Source organism: Ostrinia furnacalis, unplaced genomic scaffold (assembly GCF_004193835.3).
Source record: "Ostrinia furnacalis isolate ACB-3 unplaced genomic scaffold, ASM419383v2 OfSCF1166, whole genome shotgun sequence".
NCBI lineage: Eukaryota > Metazoa > Arthropoda > Insecta > Lepidoptera > Crambidae > Ostrinia > Ostrinia furnacalis.
Window position 1 is genome coordinate 440,706 of NW_021131405.1, and position 17,282 is coordinate 457,987.

At 39.9% G+C, this 17,282-nt stretch overlaps 1 protein-coding gene and 1 non-coding gene across 2 annotated transcripts in view; one reads left to right on the forward strand and one right to left on the reverse strand.

The window, feature by feature from the left end:
• LOC114351598 (PAX3- and PAX7-binding protein 1) overlaps positions 1 to 17,282 on the forward strand; it is a 37,295-nt gene that overhangs the window by 6,842 nt on the left and 13,171 nt on the right. Inside the window, exons 5-8 of the mRNA XM_028302873.1 lie at positions 8,062 to 8,126; positions 8,598 to 8,767; positions 9,892 to 10,066; positions 11,676 to 11,809. Of these exons, the coding sequence (XP_028158674.1) occupies positions 8,062 to 8,126; positions 8,598 to 8,767; positions 9,892 to 10,066; positions 11,676 to 11,809 (544 nt within the window). The remainder of the gene's footprint in view (positions 1 to 8,061; positions 8,127 to 8,597; positions 8,768 to 9,891; positions 10,067 to 11,675; positions 11,810 to 17,282) is intronic.
• On the reverse strand, positions 1,098 to 1,169 carry TRNAD-GUC (transfer RNA aspartic acid (anticodon GUC)). The gene has a single exon. It is a non-coding gene; the product is annotated as a tRNA-Asp (tRNA).

Below are 17,282 nucleotides of genomic sequence, written 5' to 3' on the forward strand. Positions count from 1 at the left end.
TATAACCGCGTGAAATTAGAGGCAATTCGTTTTATTGGTACTGCCTAACTACTGTTTTAGTTGGGTAATAACGTTGGCTAATTTAGGGTGCAATGGATTTCTGTTGTGTGACAGCTCGCGGTATAGCAGCATTTGCAGTGCACTATTTAAATGTAACCTAAAACTAAGGCTTGGTTGCACCATCTTACTTTAACTTCGATCAAAAATCTGTCAAACTCCATACAAAAAGCACTGGTTATCGTCATAGTTACTGTCAAAGAAAGATGGTGCAACCCACCCTTAATATTGAAGTGTTAATCAAAAGTAAAATGTTGAATCATTTTAATTGTAAGCTTATAGGAAGGCACTAATCTTATTACTATTTTTAGAAGAATTCAAATCAGTTAACTAAAGAGACAATGGCACAAAAATAGTGTAGGTAAGGCTAGGTTGTACTATCTTACTTTAATTTTAACAAACGACAAAAATCTGTTAATCTCCATACAAAAACACCGATTATCGATAAATTACTGTTAATGTTAGGCGGTGAAACTGAGCATAAGTGTATAATAAAATGTAATTATAAAATTGAGTTTTCCTCAAAAGTGTTCCTTTCATTCAAAAGATAAATGCTCTTAATATTACCATGTTGGCGAACACGGTGAATTTTTTACGATTGTTTTTTATTTGTATTTATTTTTATGTAACCATAATTTTAAAAAAACTCGTTCCAATCATTAGCAGCTAATTTTAAAAACATTAAGAAGCGATTATACGTCATCCTATAATGAATAGGCGCGCCACCATTTTTTATTTTTCTGAAAAAAGTGCACCCTAATCTATCGAACGATTATCGGGCGCCATAACACTTATGCGGGATAATAAAAAATGCTAACATGGACGCTGTTTTTAATATCCAATATACATTCTTTCAATGTGTAGGTTTTATTATTTACTGACGCAACTTAGCTGTAGAAACTACACTACTAAGAGCTACGCTACGAGCTATTTGGTATATTTTTTCCTCATTATCATACTTGTATTTAATAAAAATAAAATAACTTTCTAGCAAACACAAAAAAAGAACAATTTAAAAATAAAAAAAACAAAAAAAAGATCTCTCCGGCGGGGAATCGAACCCCGGTCTCCCGCGTGACAGGCGGGGATACTGACCACTATACTACCGAAGACTTGTGAGTGAACGTCGAAATTATTGATACGCTTTGGAACGCAACACCGTGAATAAACAGCTGTAACTGATAGCAACATTTTAACCGATTTTAAAAAAGAAAGTCAACTTCTAAAATATGTAACATAGTCAGAATGTCACAGTTTTTGTATGTAATCTTTTATAGCATAAAAATCTAGTAAACTAAAGTGTCAGTAAATAGACGTTTATTTTCTTGCCAAATAATATCAATCGAGAGTAAAACATGTCGTATAAATTGTATAATTGCTGCAGTAAAATGTTGTATTTCAAATAAATTAAGATTTTTATGGATCAATAAAATCAGGTTCCTTTACATTAAATAGTTGTTCATAGCAGAAAATTGCATACTCAAATTAACACCCATATAATTTTGATATTTCAAACATTGATTACATTTTAAAAGCCGTTCATAATAATTTCTAGAGTGGGTTTATGTGTGTAGCGGGAAAATAATTCTAAGGAATAAATTATTTAAAACTTAAAATTACTTGCTGAAATACCTACCTAAGTAATTGTATATTATTATTCTTCATAATATCTTTTCTCGTAAATGTTAAATTATTTTAATATAATAAAATATTTTAGGCAAAAAAGTCCATGGCCTTCGGTAAATACTTTGATATTCAAACTAGTTTTGATTGAGGTAGTTTTTCATTTAAAAAACAGATTAACAAAATAATATAGACAAGATAATCTTAAACAAAATATTTACTTACATAGAATTTCTTAAATAAAATATTTTTTTATTCATATTACATTAATTTATTTTGTGTAAGTAAATCTATTATTTCATTTGACCCGCTATACCAAAGACTACATCTCTACAAGTTATTGGAGTGAAAGGATATTTTTATCACTAACAATTTGGACTGCGAATTTCCAAATTAAACTTTATCTTAATAACATTATAATAATCGCCGAATTATAGTTTCCGTTTCCAATTCGGATTCATTGCTAATGCTGACATTATTGGGTTAGTTTAAAATGGAAATAGTCTTCTAAATAATCCAAATTAATGTTTTTTGGTATAATTAATTGGCTTGAATTAAACCTCTGTCTATTTTAATTAATATACACATACAATTAAATGAAACTTTGTATAAATGAAAATACATAGGTAGGTATCTCGTTAAACCACTCCAAATATGTGCAGCCAAAATCTATAGTTTGTAAACTCTTTAATTGTGTAATTTTTGTGTCTATAATGACTTACAACATAACCCTCCTTCTGGTGCAGTTGGATAATAATCATCATTCATCTTCACATAGCTCTAGCCCATAATTTTTATGAACCCTAATAATTTTGTACGCAATTCACCGTAACAATAATACGTTATTGTAATAGTGACGTGTCTATCAATCAACAATGTCACCATCCGAAATATCGAGTGACCATTCGATTCAGTCTAGGGCCACTCACCGCCCCTCGGCGAAGTGACGGGCTGTCACAATAACCGTCATGTGACAATACGTCACGTGACGTCAAGTGACGTGTGACAAGTCGGTATTGTTGCGATGACTAATAGATGACCCACGCTGAACTGTCCCACCAAACTCAATGACAGGGGGGCGCTACCATCGTTCAACTATATAGTTTTCAACATGGCAAAAATCGGAACCAGCGATCCGGTATTGACGGTGGCGCCCCACTGTCAATGTCATGGATAGGACAGTTCAGAATTTTTATTTATTTATTTATTTACATACACACACATTTACATTTTGGAACTATATTTGTAGAGTCGATTGTACAGATGACAACACAAACGATATGGCATCTTATAGAGTTATAACCAGGTGCTAGATTGCAATAAAAAATATGTTGCTTAGTGTGCTATCGACTGTACCTTAGTTACAGTTTATGACTGTATTTACAAAATATAGTCCTGATGGAGGGCTAGGGGCTTTAAACAGTTGTATTAAACACTTTTTACTTGTTTTATGTACTCAAGTATAACATAAAAGGGAAACTGTGGCTTGAAATTGCATAAGAGGAACATCTGGGTAGGTTCAAACCCGATGGATATTCCACACAACTATGGATCAAAAGTCCTCAGCTTTTGACCCATAGTAATTGAATGGAGTAACATTTGTTCTCACAAGATTCAAAGGTTACATTCCCTACGTTCAGGAGACTAGAAGCTAAAATGACTCCTAACTAATTTTAACACTAAAATTCGGTTTCCAACTTAGTGAGAAATAAATTAATGGCATAAAGAATTAAGAACATACCTACCAACGTATCGTTATGCAAGTTAATGAAAAAAAAACACTTGTGCGAACCAATAAAAATCAACTCCCAAAACATAAAAGCATTTAAAATGCATGCGAACTTTTACGCTCAATTTGAGTTTCACGAAAACAATGATAAAATTAATACGAGTAGTGTTGTGTGACATTAAAATAGGATATTATCTGGATTTAAGTAAAAATATCGAGTGATAAGATAGAATTCGAAAAAAATCGATAATAACAGACACATTGCGTGGGTTTCGTTACATTTGTGACTTCAAATCATTGTGTGATTCAAATCTTTTATAAGCTTTGTTGTGTTTTGAAGGGTTTGATTTTTTCATTTAAAATGTAAATTAGTTAAATGAAATTTTGATTTTCACTTTTCTATAAGTATTAGTTATTTCATATTTTAATCATTTTGTCCCAATTAAATTATCAACTGCCGTCACTAAACGCAACGGAGCGCGAACCCCATATGCAGTAAAGCAAACTGGTGGCACTGTGATTTTTTATTCGTTTTTTTTCACTCGAGTAATGTGAGTGTGATTTATACGCTGTCACAGTGTCGCGGACGCGATTGAACCGGCTACCGTGTGTTATGAATGAAAAATCGCGTGCCCTTAAGTACAGTGAGGTGCAGAATAAAGTTTTACCTTATTTAGTAAGGGTGTTATACTCGTCGGCGTATGAAACGTGGTAGTTGCTTTTCAAAAGTACCTAGCCTTTGTCTCAAGTAACCTCTCAACTTTAAGCTTGACTTTTGAAATCACTTGGATACATAATAGGATAATGAGATTTATTTAAAGCTTTACATAATATTTCATGCAATTTCATGGGTTCCATATTTTACGCAATTGATATAAATTTACATGGTAGACGATATTTTGAGAAAGCTATCAAAAGCCTTTCACTTATGGAAAGCGCGGGGGATAGAGCTTTAAGACACCCCGTCTTAAAGCTCTAATCCTCAGCATTATCCATCAAAACTACATATCTTCTTGAGGATAGCCATCTATCGGTCATCGTCCTACACACCTTTGCCGATACGATGAGCTATGTAAGAGCATCAGGTGTTTCAAAAACATTACAAAATCAAAATATCTGGTACGATAACTGTAAAAAGAAAATTAAATGTACTGACTCACTGTATAATATTTTCACTCGCAGTTAGCAATCAACTGATACTAATCATCGAGTCGGACATTAATTGCGATATATAAAATATAACGTTAACGGAAATAAAAACTACCCACTCCGTTTCCCTAATTTATAACCGAGATAAAGGCTATAAAACACGATCGGGACATTAAATAATGCCGAAGAGATGTGTCAATTAGTGGCACATTCACGACAATATTAAAAACAGACATAAATTAAAAGCTGACAATCGCTACCGAATAAAATTTCAACTACCAGTGGCACAGACTACAAGTTTGTAGAGGCCGCATAAGAATAAATAGGTCAGGTTTTTACGGACCCCGAAAACAGTAGTATAACACAGATACCGTTTTTGTTAAAAAAATAAGTGCAGCTTAATGCGTTATTTTAAATTCTCTCTTACTATAAGAGTTGGTGGACGCGAGCTCTAGTCTCTTAAGTGACCAAAAGTGTTGTGAAGCATAATTTTAACCTTATTAACCCATTTAGACCGATAATTATATTTGTAAATAAAAATCGATTTTTCACCAAAAACTTACAAAGGGAAGCCTAAAAATCATGAAAAAAATATTTTAAAAAATAATCCATAAATAGGGGGCCGTGGGGAGCCCGTACCATATAGGGTACAGTAGGTCTATAAGCAAGCAAAACATAGTCGTTGTTCAAAGAAGATTTTTATTTATTTTTGTATGATATAAAATAAAAAAAATCACATAATCACTAGTATCACACTTGGCATATCTTGTAAGACGTTTTCTGTGATACTAACCACATTTGGTTCTTTTTTCTTACCTTCTCCGAAGTTAGTGAGGATAGCTGAAGAAGACCTGGCTTCTTCTGATTTGTTAGGTTTAGTGCTATCCATAATCGCATTTAGCAACACTACGATGGAAATTTAGCAAATCCATCGAAGAAAACTCTGAGGGTTAGTATTTACATTGACACTATCTTTATTGCGTAAATCTTCGTCAACCTGATCATCATTAGCGGTCATCTGACAAGACAGCAGTAGAAAAATACCAAGATTGCTTTATGTTTGCTGAAATTATCAAATTTTTCATGAATTGTGGTAATATAGTGAAGCATCAATAGCCTAAAATAAATAAAAATAATAAGTATTAAATTATATTTTTTCGCATGATTTGCTCATGCATAGACCTACTGTACCTTATACGGTACACCTATTTTAGACTGGAATAAACCGTATAAAAATAATCTCAATAATATTTTTTTTGTAGTCATGATAACTATTGTACTCTATTTTTAAAATAAAATTGATAAATAACATAATTTACCATGAATAATAAGAAATAATATTTCTTAAATACATTGTAAATATTTTTTTTTGTTTTCTGTCGAGGAATTTCATAAATATTTCCGAAACCACTTGTTAAAAAATATTTTTAAATATTTTTATGTAAAATAATCACTTTAAGCTTACTGTCACAATCATTTTTACAAATTAACAACAGTTTGGTACTTCGAAATATTTTCGAAAAGATACCGTACCACATAGGGTACGGTAGGGCTAAATGGGTTAATAGAAGACAACACAATGTTTTTGGTGATTTGCAGGCAAAGAATAATAAACTTTGGACACAAAGAAAATCATCATCATCACAGCTGAACATTAGGTCTTCCCCAATGATTTCCATATTGACCGGTTGATAGCGGCCTGCATCCAGCTCTGTTTAACTTTTCCCCTGGACGAACTTGACCTTCACTGTTTGGGTTTTAATTGGCGGTCAAGCCGTAGATTCTAGCTACACAGGAGTTGCAGCGGTGGGAACGAGAGGTGGGATAGTCCCGATACAAATTAAAATATTTCAGCGTCTATCTATCTAACTTGTCTATGGCCAACTGCAATAAATAACTTTAATCACAACCCTCCCCATGCATAAGTCATGCTAAGCGATAGTGGTAACAAAACATTTTTTATGCGGCCCCAAAAAATAATACATCAAATGAATATTTATGTTCAACAGAAAACGCTTTATCATTGCATCCGCTTCACGAGTCACCCACAAAAGGCTCCAATTTGAATCTTAGTGACATTACAATAAAATATACAATATTTGAATAAGGTTCACGGTAGCCCTTCTAATTTTGTAGTTGAATCTAATATGGTAGAGTCATTCCTATTCAGTACTAAGCAAGTATCCACTATACAGGGTGACTTTGTTATCAGTATCCAATTTTTTTTAATAAGCTCGTTAGAACAATTTGACAATACAACTTTATCGTAATTATTTTTAATTGTGGTATTTTTCGCAAAAAAAATATTGAAAGTCTAATCCGCGGGTGCCCATATCTTAAGTTTTAAAGGTTATTGCTTATTTTCGCTCACCATTATGTCTATTAAGCTTTGCAGTTAACTGTGTGTACGTATTTTTCCATGAACGAAGCAAATTTTCCACGTGAGTCAATTTGGAAACCGCGCGCAGTGGATGAAAATAATTAAATATGGAGAAAAAAGTTTTGTTTTCTTTACGTAAATCAATTAAGTTACTGATTCTGAGTCGATCCTGAAAATTTTGATACTGATACAAAAATCACCCTGTAGAGAGAATGAGTATGTACCTACAGGTCTAGAGTCTAAAGCTTGAGTCAATCAGTGCCTGAAGTATGGGAGAGGTGATATGTATGTTAAAAACGGTGGAGTGGACTGTATTATAGAGTTAGGTGGATAGGCCTGCCGGTGGTGATTGTGGTATGCCACTAGAATCAAGGAAACTCCAAAAAAGGGCCAGAACAGTAGGTATATTGCAGCTTTGCAGCTCAAAACATTAACACGAGAGAGTACCAAAAGCAACTTCAAAAATCCATTAATCTAAAACAATATTAAAAAAAAGTAAAAAACCATAAACAGTTATCAAAAAGGATTGCTGGCCAAACTGCCAGCAACATCCTCCACCCCCCTGGCAGAGCCGATTTAGTCAGGAGGGGAACTTGATAGTAGTTTGACCAGCTTGATGACTGGTCGCCGCAGAATTCCGCCGGGAGAGTGGTGACCTCTGTGACGCGGATTATTTTGTCCTTGCNCCTTAAAGGTTACATAAATCTTTCTTTTGTCACCTGTCATCTGCTTTGCACTGGAGGGAAGTCAAATCTTTACTTCGAACTCCTATGTTCTTCTGATTAATTTCGCTGCGGGTCCAATGACAGTTTAACTGTCCCCCGGGATAAACTTGACCATTACTGGCTAAAACGCGTTGCATGCCTATTATTTAAAGTCGATGTTGTGTTATAAGCGAAATGTAAACTTTATAACTTATCTTTTTATCTCTCTGTTCATGTCTCAAAACATTTTGTTTGTTTTGATGATATCACACGAAATATTAACTCACTTCATTCATTAGTACACTGTAATTTTCCTTGTGCATATCAATTCACATTGATTCTATAATGGTTAGGAGATTACGAACTTAAGTATGTTTAGGTCATGTGCATATCGTAAACTTTGGGTCTCGTGTTCACAGCTCATACTATGGAACCCGCTGGCGGACGAAGACAATGAGGACTACGAGAAAATGGACTGGTACAAGTGAGCATTGTTTATATTCCGTTTCATATTTTAATATTAATATAGGCCAGGTTTCCACCAAGGCGGAGCGGAGAAGTGTTGGGCTGTCAAATTGGGCGAAGCTATGCGAAACGGAGAAGTAGAAATAATTATATCTTATTGGTTATTCAAAACACTTCTCCGCTCCGCTCCACTCTGCTCCACCTTGGTGCACGTGTCACATGATCGTGATGTGTTTTTGTTTTAACTCAATGGATAATATGAAACTCTATTTTGCTCAGGTGTGACTAAACTTTGGATGCAAATTCTAGCGCAATAACGATGTAGTTTGTATCATAATTCACATCATTGTTACGCTAATTTGACTTTCATATTTCATTGTTAACAGTTAATAACCTACAGTTGTGATTACAATCGCTTGATATTGGAACCTACAAGATTACGCGTGAGGTGTTATACAAACTATTTGTTATTATACAAACCCATTTCCAGATGTCTCATGATGTATGGCGTTCGGCCAGAAAAGCTGTCCAGTGGGTCATCAGGCTCTGAAGATGAGATGGAACCGCTGCCGCCGGTCACTGAGGAAACGGTCCGTGATGACCCGGACTTATTCCTTGTGCCGACCCTGGTCAACCGGGTTGTGCTACCTAAGTTAACCGGTAAGTTATAGTAAGAAAGAAAGAAAATACATTTATTTGGCACACTAGAACAACAAACATAGAGTAGTGCTATTTTTTATCATCATCATTTCAGCCATAGGACGTCCACTGCTGAACATAGGCCTCCCTCAATGCTTTCCATGTTGATCGATTGGTAGCGGCCTGCGTTCAGCGTTTCCCTGCTACCTTTATGATTTTATGCAGTTTTTTTATATCTTTTTGTTTTCTACTTACCCTAACTAACAGTGTCGGACGTCAAAGGAGGATACAGTGTAGTATAGTGTATTTTTAAATGTAGTTATCATAAGGTTACTCAGTAGGTCTTTTGATTTAATTGACAGATAAAATAACTTACGGGAACTACGTATCCTAGCTCAGAAATTGAGTATGGCCCTTGGCTTAGTTTTATTAAGTACTAGCGGCCGCCCGCGACTTCGTACGCGTGAATCCCGTTTTTCCCGCTTCCCGTGGGAATTTCGGAAATTCCTTTCTTAGTGCACCTCTACGGTACCTAAGCTACGTCCCTTCCAAATTTCAACTGCCTACGTTTAGCCGTTTAGGCTGTGCGTTGATCTGTCAGTCAGTCAGTCAGTTTCTCCTTTTATATATTTAGATGTAATCTGTTTTGTCTAAACATGTGCGTGCAACACGACAGACGTATCCGTAGTAGAAACAAACTACCTAAGCCCTATGTCACGCACAAATAATATACGCCCCGCGCATGTTAGGTACCTATGTTAATGTTTCTTGACTCTGAAAAGAGTTTAATAAAAACAACGCCATTTACTCTTTGTAAACATTTTATTTTGTTTTATTTAGAATTTATTATACCTTTACCTAGCTAAAGTACGGCCAACTAGCAGCGATACAAAAGGTCGATACGACTGTCGAGTTGACAATATATTCTCTTCCCATCTTGTGTATTTGTCGTAATGTCTCATTCTCCCGCCAAAATTTGTCAAAGTCAGACGGGTTCACCCATGACATTGGGTTTGTTTACATTTGGTATCGCTTCTCGTTGGCCGTAGTTTAGTTGTACCTTGTGTGTTTCTTTTTCTTTCTGTTCTGTTCTTTGGTGTGCAATAAACAGTATTTATTTATTATTATTAATGTTTTTTGTTCAGAACTGATCGAGCACGCATGGGACCCGATGTGCGTGCGTGGCTGCGTGCGCCTACGCGCGCTTTTAGTGAAGTTCGCAGCGTTACCCGGCTCTCGTACAGCGCTGCAGCGATTAGCGGCCAGCGCGCGAGCTCGCCTCGCCTCGCACGTGGCCGCTGATGTCTTCCTGCCACCTGTGTAAGTGACACTACCTAACTTTAGTAAAGCCTGGTCCGTGAGCACGTAGAATCCCGTTCAATGACCCCAAGCTACCTATCCTTGTCGCTCGTGCGTAATTATATTGCTGTCGCGACTGTGCGACGCGCGCCCGCAGTGAGTGTGCGAGCGCGACAGCAACATAATTACGTGCGAGCGACAAGGATGGGCAGCTTGGGGTCATTGGACGGGATTCTACGTGCTCACGGACCAGGCTTTATCTGCAATACACTACTCGCTTCGAGGAAGCATGGAACCCTCAGTGAGTCCGAGGCTGAGAAGTTTGCGACGCTACGATGCTCTCTCATCGCGCTGCAGCGACTAGCGGCAAGCGCGCGAGCTCGCCTCTTCTCGCATGTGGCCGCTGACGTATTTCTGCCGCCTGTGTGAGTAACAGACCCTATAATACTTTACTCGCTTCAATGTTATGACGGAGCCCTCGAGAAAGCTAATAGCATGAGACCCGATGTGCGTGCGAGGCTGTGAAGTTCGCTGCGTTACCCGGCTCTCGTACAGCGCTGCAGCGATTAGCGGCTAGCGACCGCGCTCGTCTCGCCTCGCACGTGGCCGCTGATGTCTTCCTGCCACCTGTGTGAGTAACATAACCCGCTTTACTCTCTTCAACGTTATGACGGAGCCCTCGAGAAAGTTAGTCGTATGGACCCTGTGTACATACTTGCGTTGCTGGTGAAGTTTGCGACGCTACGATGCTCTCGCATCGCGCTGCAGCGACTAGCGGCCAGCGCGCGCGCTCGCCTCACTATGCACGTTGCTGCTGATGTCTTCCTGCCACCTGTGTGAGTGATATAATCCTATTGTCTCTAATACTTTACTCGCTTCAACGTTTCGACCCAATGTGAGTGCGAGGCTGTGAAGTTCTCTCGCACCGCGCTTGAGCGATTAGCGGCCAGCGCGCGCGCTCGCTTCGCTACGCTACCCGGCTCCTGCGCAGCGCTTCAGCGGCTACCGTCGCGCATTGTTTGCAATGCGCGACGGTAGCCGCCGGTAAATTGAACCAGTGTTCAATTAATGTCGTGCGGCTTATCACGAACGGGCGTTTATTGTGTGCATGCACTGTCATGTCGTATAATATGTCTACTAGCAGCCGCCCGCGACTTCGTACGCGTGGAACCCGTTTTACCCGTCTTCATCTATCTTACGCGGTTTAGATATTTTCATACAAATGTTTTTTCCCGCTAACTCCCGTTCCCGTAGGAATTTTGCAATATCCTGTTGTAACTAAGCCTTAAGTTTACTAAGGTACATGCATGCTAAATTTCAAGCGTCTAACTTAAGCGGTTTAGATTTTCCATACAAAAGGATTTTCCCGCTAATTCCCGTTCCCGTGGAAATTTCGGGAATTCCTTTCTTAGTGCACCTCTACGGTACCTAAGCTACGTCCCTTCCAAATTTCAAGTGCCTCCGTTTAGCCGTTTAGGCTGTGCGTTAATATGTCAGTCAGTCAGTTTCTCCTTTTATATATTTAGATAAACTACCCTGTTTTTCATTTTAAGTGAAATGTACAATTTATTTTGAAAAATAAATTCTTAAACCTTAAACAGTACTAATAGCTAACGTGTTGTCTCCTCAGCGTGGGCGAGGGCACCAGCGGCGCGTTCTGGCGGCGCTGCCTGGGCGCGGGCGTGCGCCTGCTGCGCGCCACGCTGGCGCTCACGGGCCCGCCCGCGCTGCTGCACGCCGACCCCGTCGTGCGCACGCTCGTCGGTCAGTAACACATAATAATATACCCGTGTTTTTTTTTTATGTGATAGGAGGCAAACGAGCAGACGGATCACCTGATGGTAAGCAATTGCCGTCGCCCATGTACACCCGCAACATCAGTGAAGTCACAAGTGCGCTGCCAACCTTTTAAATCCCATTCCCCCCCAATTGGGCCTCCGGTATCCTCACTCACTCGGCGAAACACAGCGCAAGCGCTGCTTCACGCCGGTTTTTTGTGAGGCCGTGGTATCACTCGTCTCGTGTAGCATGCAATGTATCAGTAGGATTCAGGAGCTCGCAGCCAGATACGCGATGACCGTGGACGAGCCCCACTCACTTGAAGGTTGGTTACGTTACATGCTACGTTATGTGTTACATGGCAGGTACTATAAAGCAGGGTACCCTGCCTGGGTACTCATATAGCCGTGTAGCATGTAATGTATCAGATACTGTATCAAGTGAGTACATAGGCACGAGCCCACTGCGAGCCGCCGAGTGGCGGTATCACTACGAGCAGAAAGGCGGCTCGCAGTAGGGTTCAGGAGCTCGCAGACAGATACGCGATGACCGTGGACAAGCCGTACTCACTGGAAGGTTGGTTACGTTACGTGCTACATGGCAGGTGAGTACCCTGCCTTATAGTTCTTGCAACTCACGAAGGCGAGTGAGCTTTACATGTGTGTGTACGTGTACATGCACATAACGATAGTCTAATGTCTATCAAAACTTGAATAACGAACAGTAGCGAGCCACACATGTAAAGCTCACTGGCGGGCGAGGGCAGCAGCGGCGCGTTCTGGCGGCGCTGCCAGGGCGCGGGCGTGCGCCTGCTGCGCGCCACGCTGGCGCTCACGGGCCCGCCCGCGCTGCTGCACGCCGACCCCGGCGTGCGCACGCTCGTCGGTCAGTATACACAATATAGTTCTTGCTACTCCCGAAGGCGAGTGAGCTTTAGTGCACGCTCGTCGGTGAGTAACACAATATTGAGCAGCGTACTCATATAGCCGTGTAGCATGTAACATGTAATGTTTCTTACGACACCCACGGGAAGAGTAGGGATTGGTGACAAATGTGTTCTACTCTGCCGTCACCACACGGCACTCTACTACTCTTCCCACGGGTGTCGTAAGAGGCGACTTAGGGACTATACATCAAACATAGAACGGGCAGCAGCGCTCCCTGAAAAACATCAATCTTTTCAACTGTGATCTCCAACCCGCCTGTCAAGCGTGGGGATTATGGCAAAACCCTCCACTATAGTGGAGGAGGCTCATAGTCCAGCAGTGGACTGTAAAGGACTGTTGATGATGATGTAATGTATCAGATACTGTATCAAGTAAGTACATAGACACGAGCCCGCTGCGAGCTGCTCGCGCGTGGTTCGCAGGGAGATCGCAGCGACCCGCCGAGTGGCGGTATCACTGCGAGCACAAAGGCGGCTCGCAGTAGGATTCAGGAGCTCGCAGCCAGATACGCGATGACCGTGGACGAGCCCCACTCACTTGAAGGTTCGTTATGTTACGTGCTACATGGCAGGTGAGTACCCTGCCTTATAGTTCTTGCAACTCACGAAGGCGAGTGAGCTTTACTTGTGTGTGTACGTGTACATGCACATAACGATAGTCTAATGTCTATCAAAACTTGAATAACGAACAGTAGCGAGCCACACAAGTAAAGCTCACTCGCGGGCGAGGGCAGCAGCGGCGCGTTCTGGCGGCGCTGCCTGGGCGCGGACCCCGTCGTGCGCACGCTCGTCGGTCAGTACACAATATTGAGCAGGGTACTCATATAGCCGTGTAGCATGTAACATGTAATGTATCTTACGACACCCACGGGAAGGGTAGGGATTGGTGACAAATGCATTCTACTCTGCCGTCACCACACGGCACTCTACTACTCTTCCCGTGGGTGTCGTAAGAGGCGACTTGGGGACTACACATCAAACAGAACGGACAGCAGCGCTCCCTGAAAAACATCAATCTTTTAAACTGTGATCTCCAACCCGCCTGCCAAGCGTGGGGATTATGGAAAAACCCTCTACTATAGTGGAGGAGGCTCATAGTCCAGCAGTGGACTGTAAAGGTCTGTTGATGATGATGATGTAATGTATCACATACTGTATCAAGTGAGTACATAGGCACGAGCCCGCTGCGAGCTGCTCGCGCGTGGTTCGCAGGGAGATCGCAGCGACCCGCCGACTGGCGGTATCACTGCGAGCACAAAGGCGGCTCTCACCTGCCATGTAGCACGTAACGTAGCATGTAACGTAACCAACCTTCAAGTGAGTACGGCTCGTCCACGGTCATCGCGTACCTGGCTGCGAGCTCCTGAATCCTACTGTGAGCCGCCTTCGTGCTCGCAGTGATACCGCCACTCGGCGGGTCTCCCTGCGAACCACGCGTGAGCAGCTCGCAGCGGGCTCGTGCCTATGTACTCACTTGATACAGTATCTGACACATTACATGCTACACGACTAGATGATTATCCAGCTTAATAATATAGTTCTTGCAACTCACGAAGGCGAGTGAGCTTTACTTGTGTGTCTGCGTGTACATGCACATAACGATAGTGTAATGTCTACCAAAACTTTGTGATTTTAGCACTTTCATTAGAATTTTCACAAATTGCTTTTCCTACTAACTTGATAAAATAATCGAAATGCCTAAGGTGGGAATCGAACCCACGAACTTTCGCTTGCCACTGCTCTGATTGTAATTTTCAGTGTAACTGTTAGGGCCAGCGTCGTCGTTTGATCAATTTCTAAGCTAAAAACTTTTAATAACTAAAAATAAGTATAAAATGTATTTGTCCAATTAAATAAAAGGCCTTTGTTTATTTTGTTATTTATTAAATTAGAAGTACAGATACAAAATATAAAGTTAAATGTGACAATAACTCGTTTTTCTCAGCTGGCTTTAGTGTAGTAGTAGTACTGGTATCCTCTCGTGCTTGTGGCAGAAACGGTTTCCTGTCGACACCTGAAACAAACAAAAATTAAACGTTAAAACTTTATAAAAATAATAATTAGGAAACTAGACAACATGTTTTGCCTAGTGTCCACGGAGGCGAGCTTCATTCATAAGGCTGATTTACACGTGTTAAGTAGATAAGTAGGTAACTAAATTTTAACTTTATTTTTCTGTTAAGTTGGTGGGCGGGGCTTGTCACTTGATACGTTTTGACAAGCAGTGTCATAGTAAACAAGAGCTTGACGTTTGGAATTAAGTTAAAATTTAGTTACGATGCAATTTGATCACTTAAAACTAAGTTAAATACTTAACTACTTAATACGTGTAAATCAGCCTATAAACGCGTATTCGTAAGTGTAAAACTACGAATATGCGTCTATGAAGCCACGCCTCCGTGCACAGAATTAAAACACTTACATACTTACTAAATAATAAATGCTTATTCAAATTACAGGCGTGACGAAGCGCTGCAGTACCGTCACTACTAGTTTTCATAGAATTTCTAGAGGCGCAGTCGTAGTACCACTACCATCACAAACGCTACGTGTGTTGCGCTTATAGAAATTGTATGAAAACTAGTAGTTGCCACTGTAGCACTTGCTCGCGTCTCTTAATTTGAAGGCGCTATTAGTGTACAAATAAATAAAATACTAAAGAAAAAAATCCTCACTCACCTTATATGCCAGCTGCTGCATCTTAAAGATATTTCTTCTTGGAGTGTTTGAAGGACGTCATCTACGAGTATTAGTATGGTGAATGAACGGGGGGTCAGTGGGCAGCCTTGTTTTACTCCCTTCCCTTTGGTGGCGAACCTGGTTAGCTGCCTTTGATATACATAATGTGGATTTATTCATGCAAGCTTTGGTCTTAAACTATGGTCAGGGTTTTATTGGTTCTGGATGCAAGAATATCTTTAAGGGCGTTTAAGTCTACAATGTTGAAGACTTTTTCCATCTGCCCTCTCGCTGAAGAAAGTTGGCGTATATTCTGTATCCGGTAACATACGTCTGTAGTCACTGATGCACTGTGGATTCTGTTTTTTCGGTATTGTGACTTGTACGGCCCGAGTCCAAGCTTCCGGGATTATAAATAAATAAATAAATAAATAAATAAACCTTTATTGTCACCATAACAAAAAAATACAACTTTAACACAGCTTAACAATTAAAAATAAGGTGACAAGGGCATCCGGCTCAGCGTAAGCTGTACGGCACTAGGTCCATGCAGCGCTGGTTTTCAGCCGGTGCCAGTCTCCTGCACAGTAATACAGCGTACATAGGTAGGTGCAGTGATATAAAAAAGAGGAACAAGATTAAAATAAAAAACCACACATTTTTCATCACCAGTCACTAAGCCTCTCCCACACCGTCACACCGTCAGCTCGTTAAAACAAAATCAAAAACAAAGGAAGAATAATTACCTATATGCGACTTCGTTCAAAGTTAATTGTTTTTTAATAAGCGATTCCTTCATGGAAGCTTTAAAACTTAGCAAACAATCTTTGCTTCGTATGGGTGGAGGAAGATTGTTCCAGATCTTTGATGCCGCATATTTAAAAGAACCTTTAAAGCCTTGTGTCCTGTGTATGTTGTGTTTTGTTATGTTGTTATGTAAATGTTACCATGTGTGTTAGGTAAATGGGTTAGGTTAATGGGTAGGTACCTACTTGTAATTACTTTTATAAAAAAACACTGTTTAAAAAACAACACATCGTCCGTTTATTACTGTGGCACATTCGCGACACCCCCGACTTTTGCATATCGAGCGCATACCGAGATTTGAATTTCGAAGGAAAGCTCGCGTTTCGTCCGTTTATATGAAGTTACAATACTGTATGATAGTATTACCGTGGTTGTGTTTTGTTATGTTGTGTTTAAGTCTACAGTGTTGAAGAATTTTTCCATGTGTGTTTCTGTGTTCTAGGAATGCTGCTTGATAGTTGTTTTTTTTGGTTTTATTTTTAATTTTTTAAATTTTTTTGTTGTTTTTCTTTTGTTTCTTTTTTTGTTTTTTTTTTTTGTTTTTCTTGTTTTTTTTTTATTTTTTTTACCAAATCTTTGGCTCTATTTGTCTAAGCGGTTAAGAAGAAAGTTGGCGTTTATTCTGTATCCGGTAGAACATACGTCTGTAGTCACTGATGCACTGTGGATTCTGTTTTTTCGGTATTGTGACTTGTACGGCCCGAGTCCAAGCTTCCGGGATTATGTTGTGTTTTGTTATGTTGTGTTGTTAGCTATAGCTTTGAACAGTTCGGTTACTACTTGATCTGTATCTGGCGGGGTTACACTCTTCAAACTTTATACAGGGTGTCCCAAAAAGTAGTGTCAAGCCGAAGCCCAGAGGTAGAGCATCACTAGGGCTATCCAAATCACCCCCATGTGTGTTCCGCGATTTTTGATAAAGATAAAAATTCTGAGGCTCGGATACTCTTGCTGAACGTTTCTGAACCTCGTGCAACAGAAAGAGGAAATTTATTAGAAACTGGAGGCGAACCACCAGCACCTCCA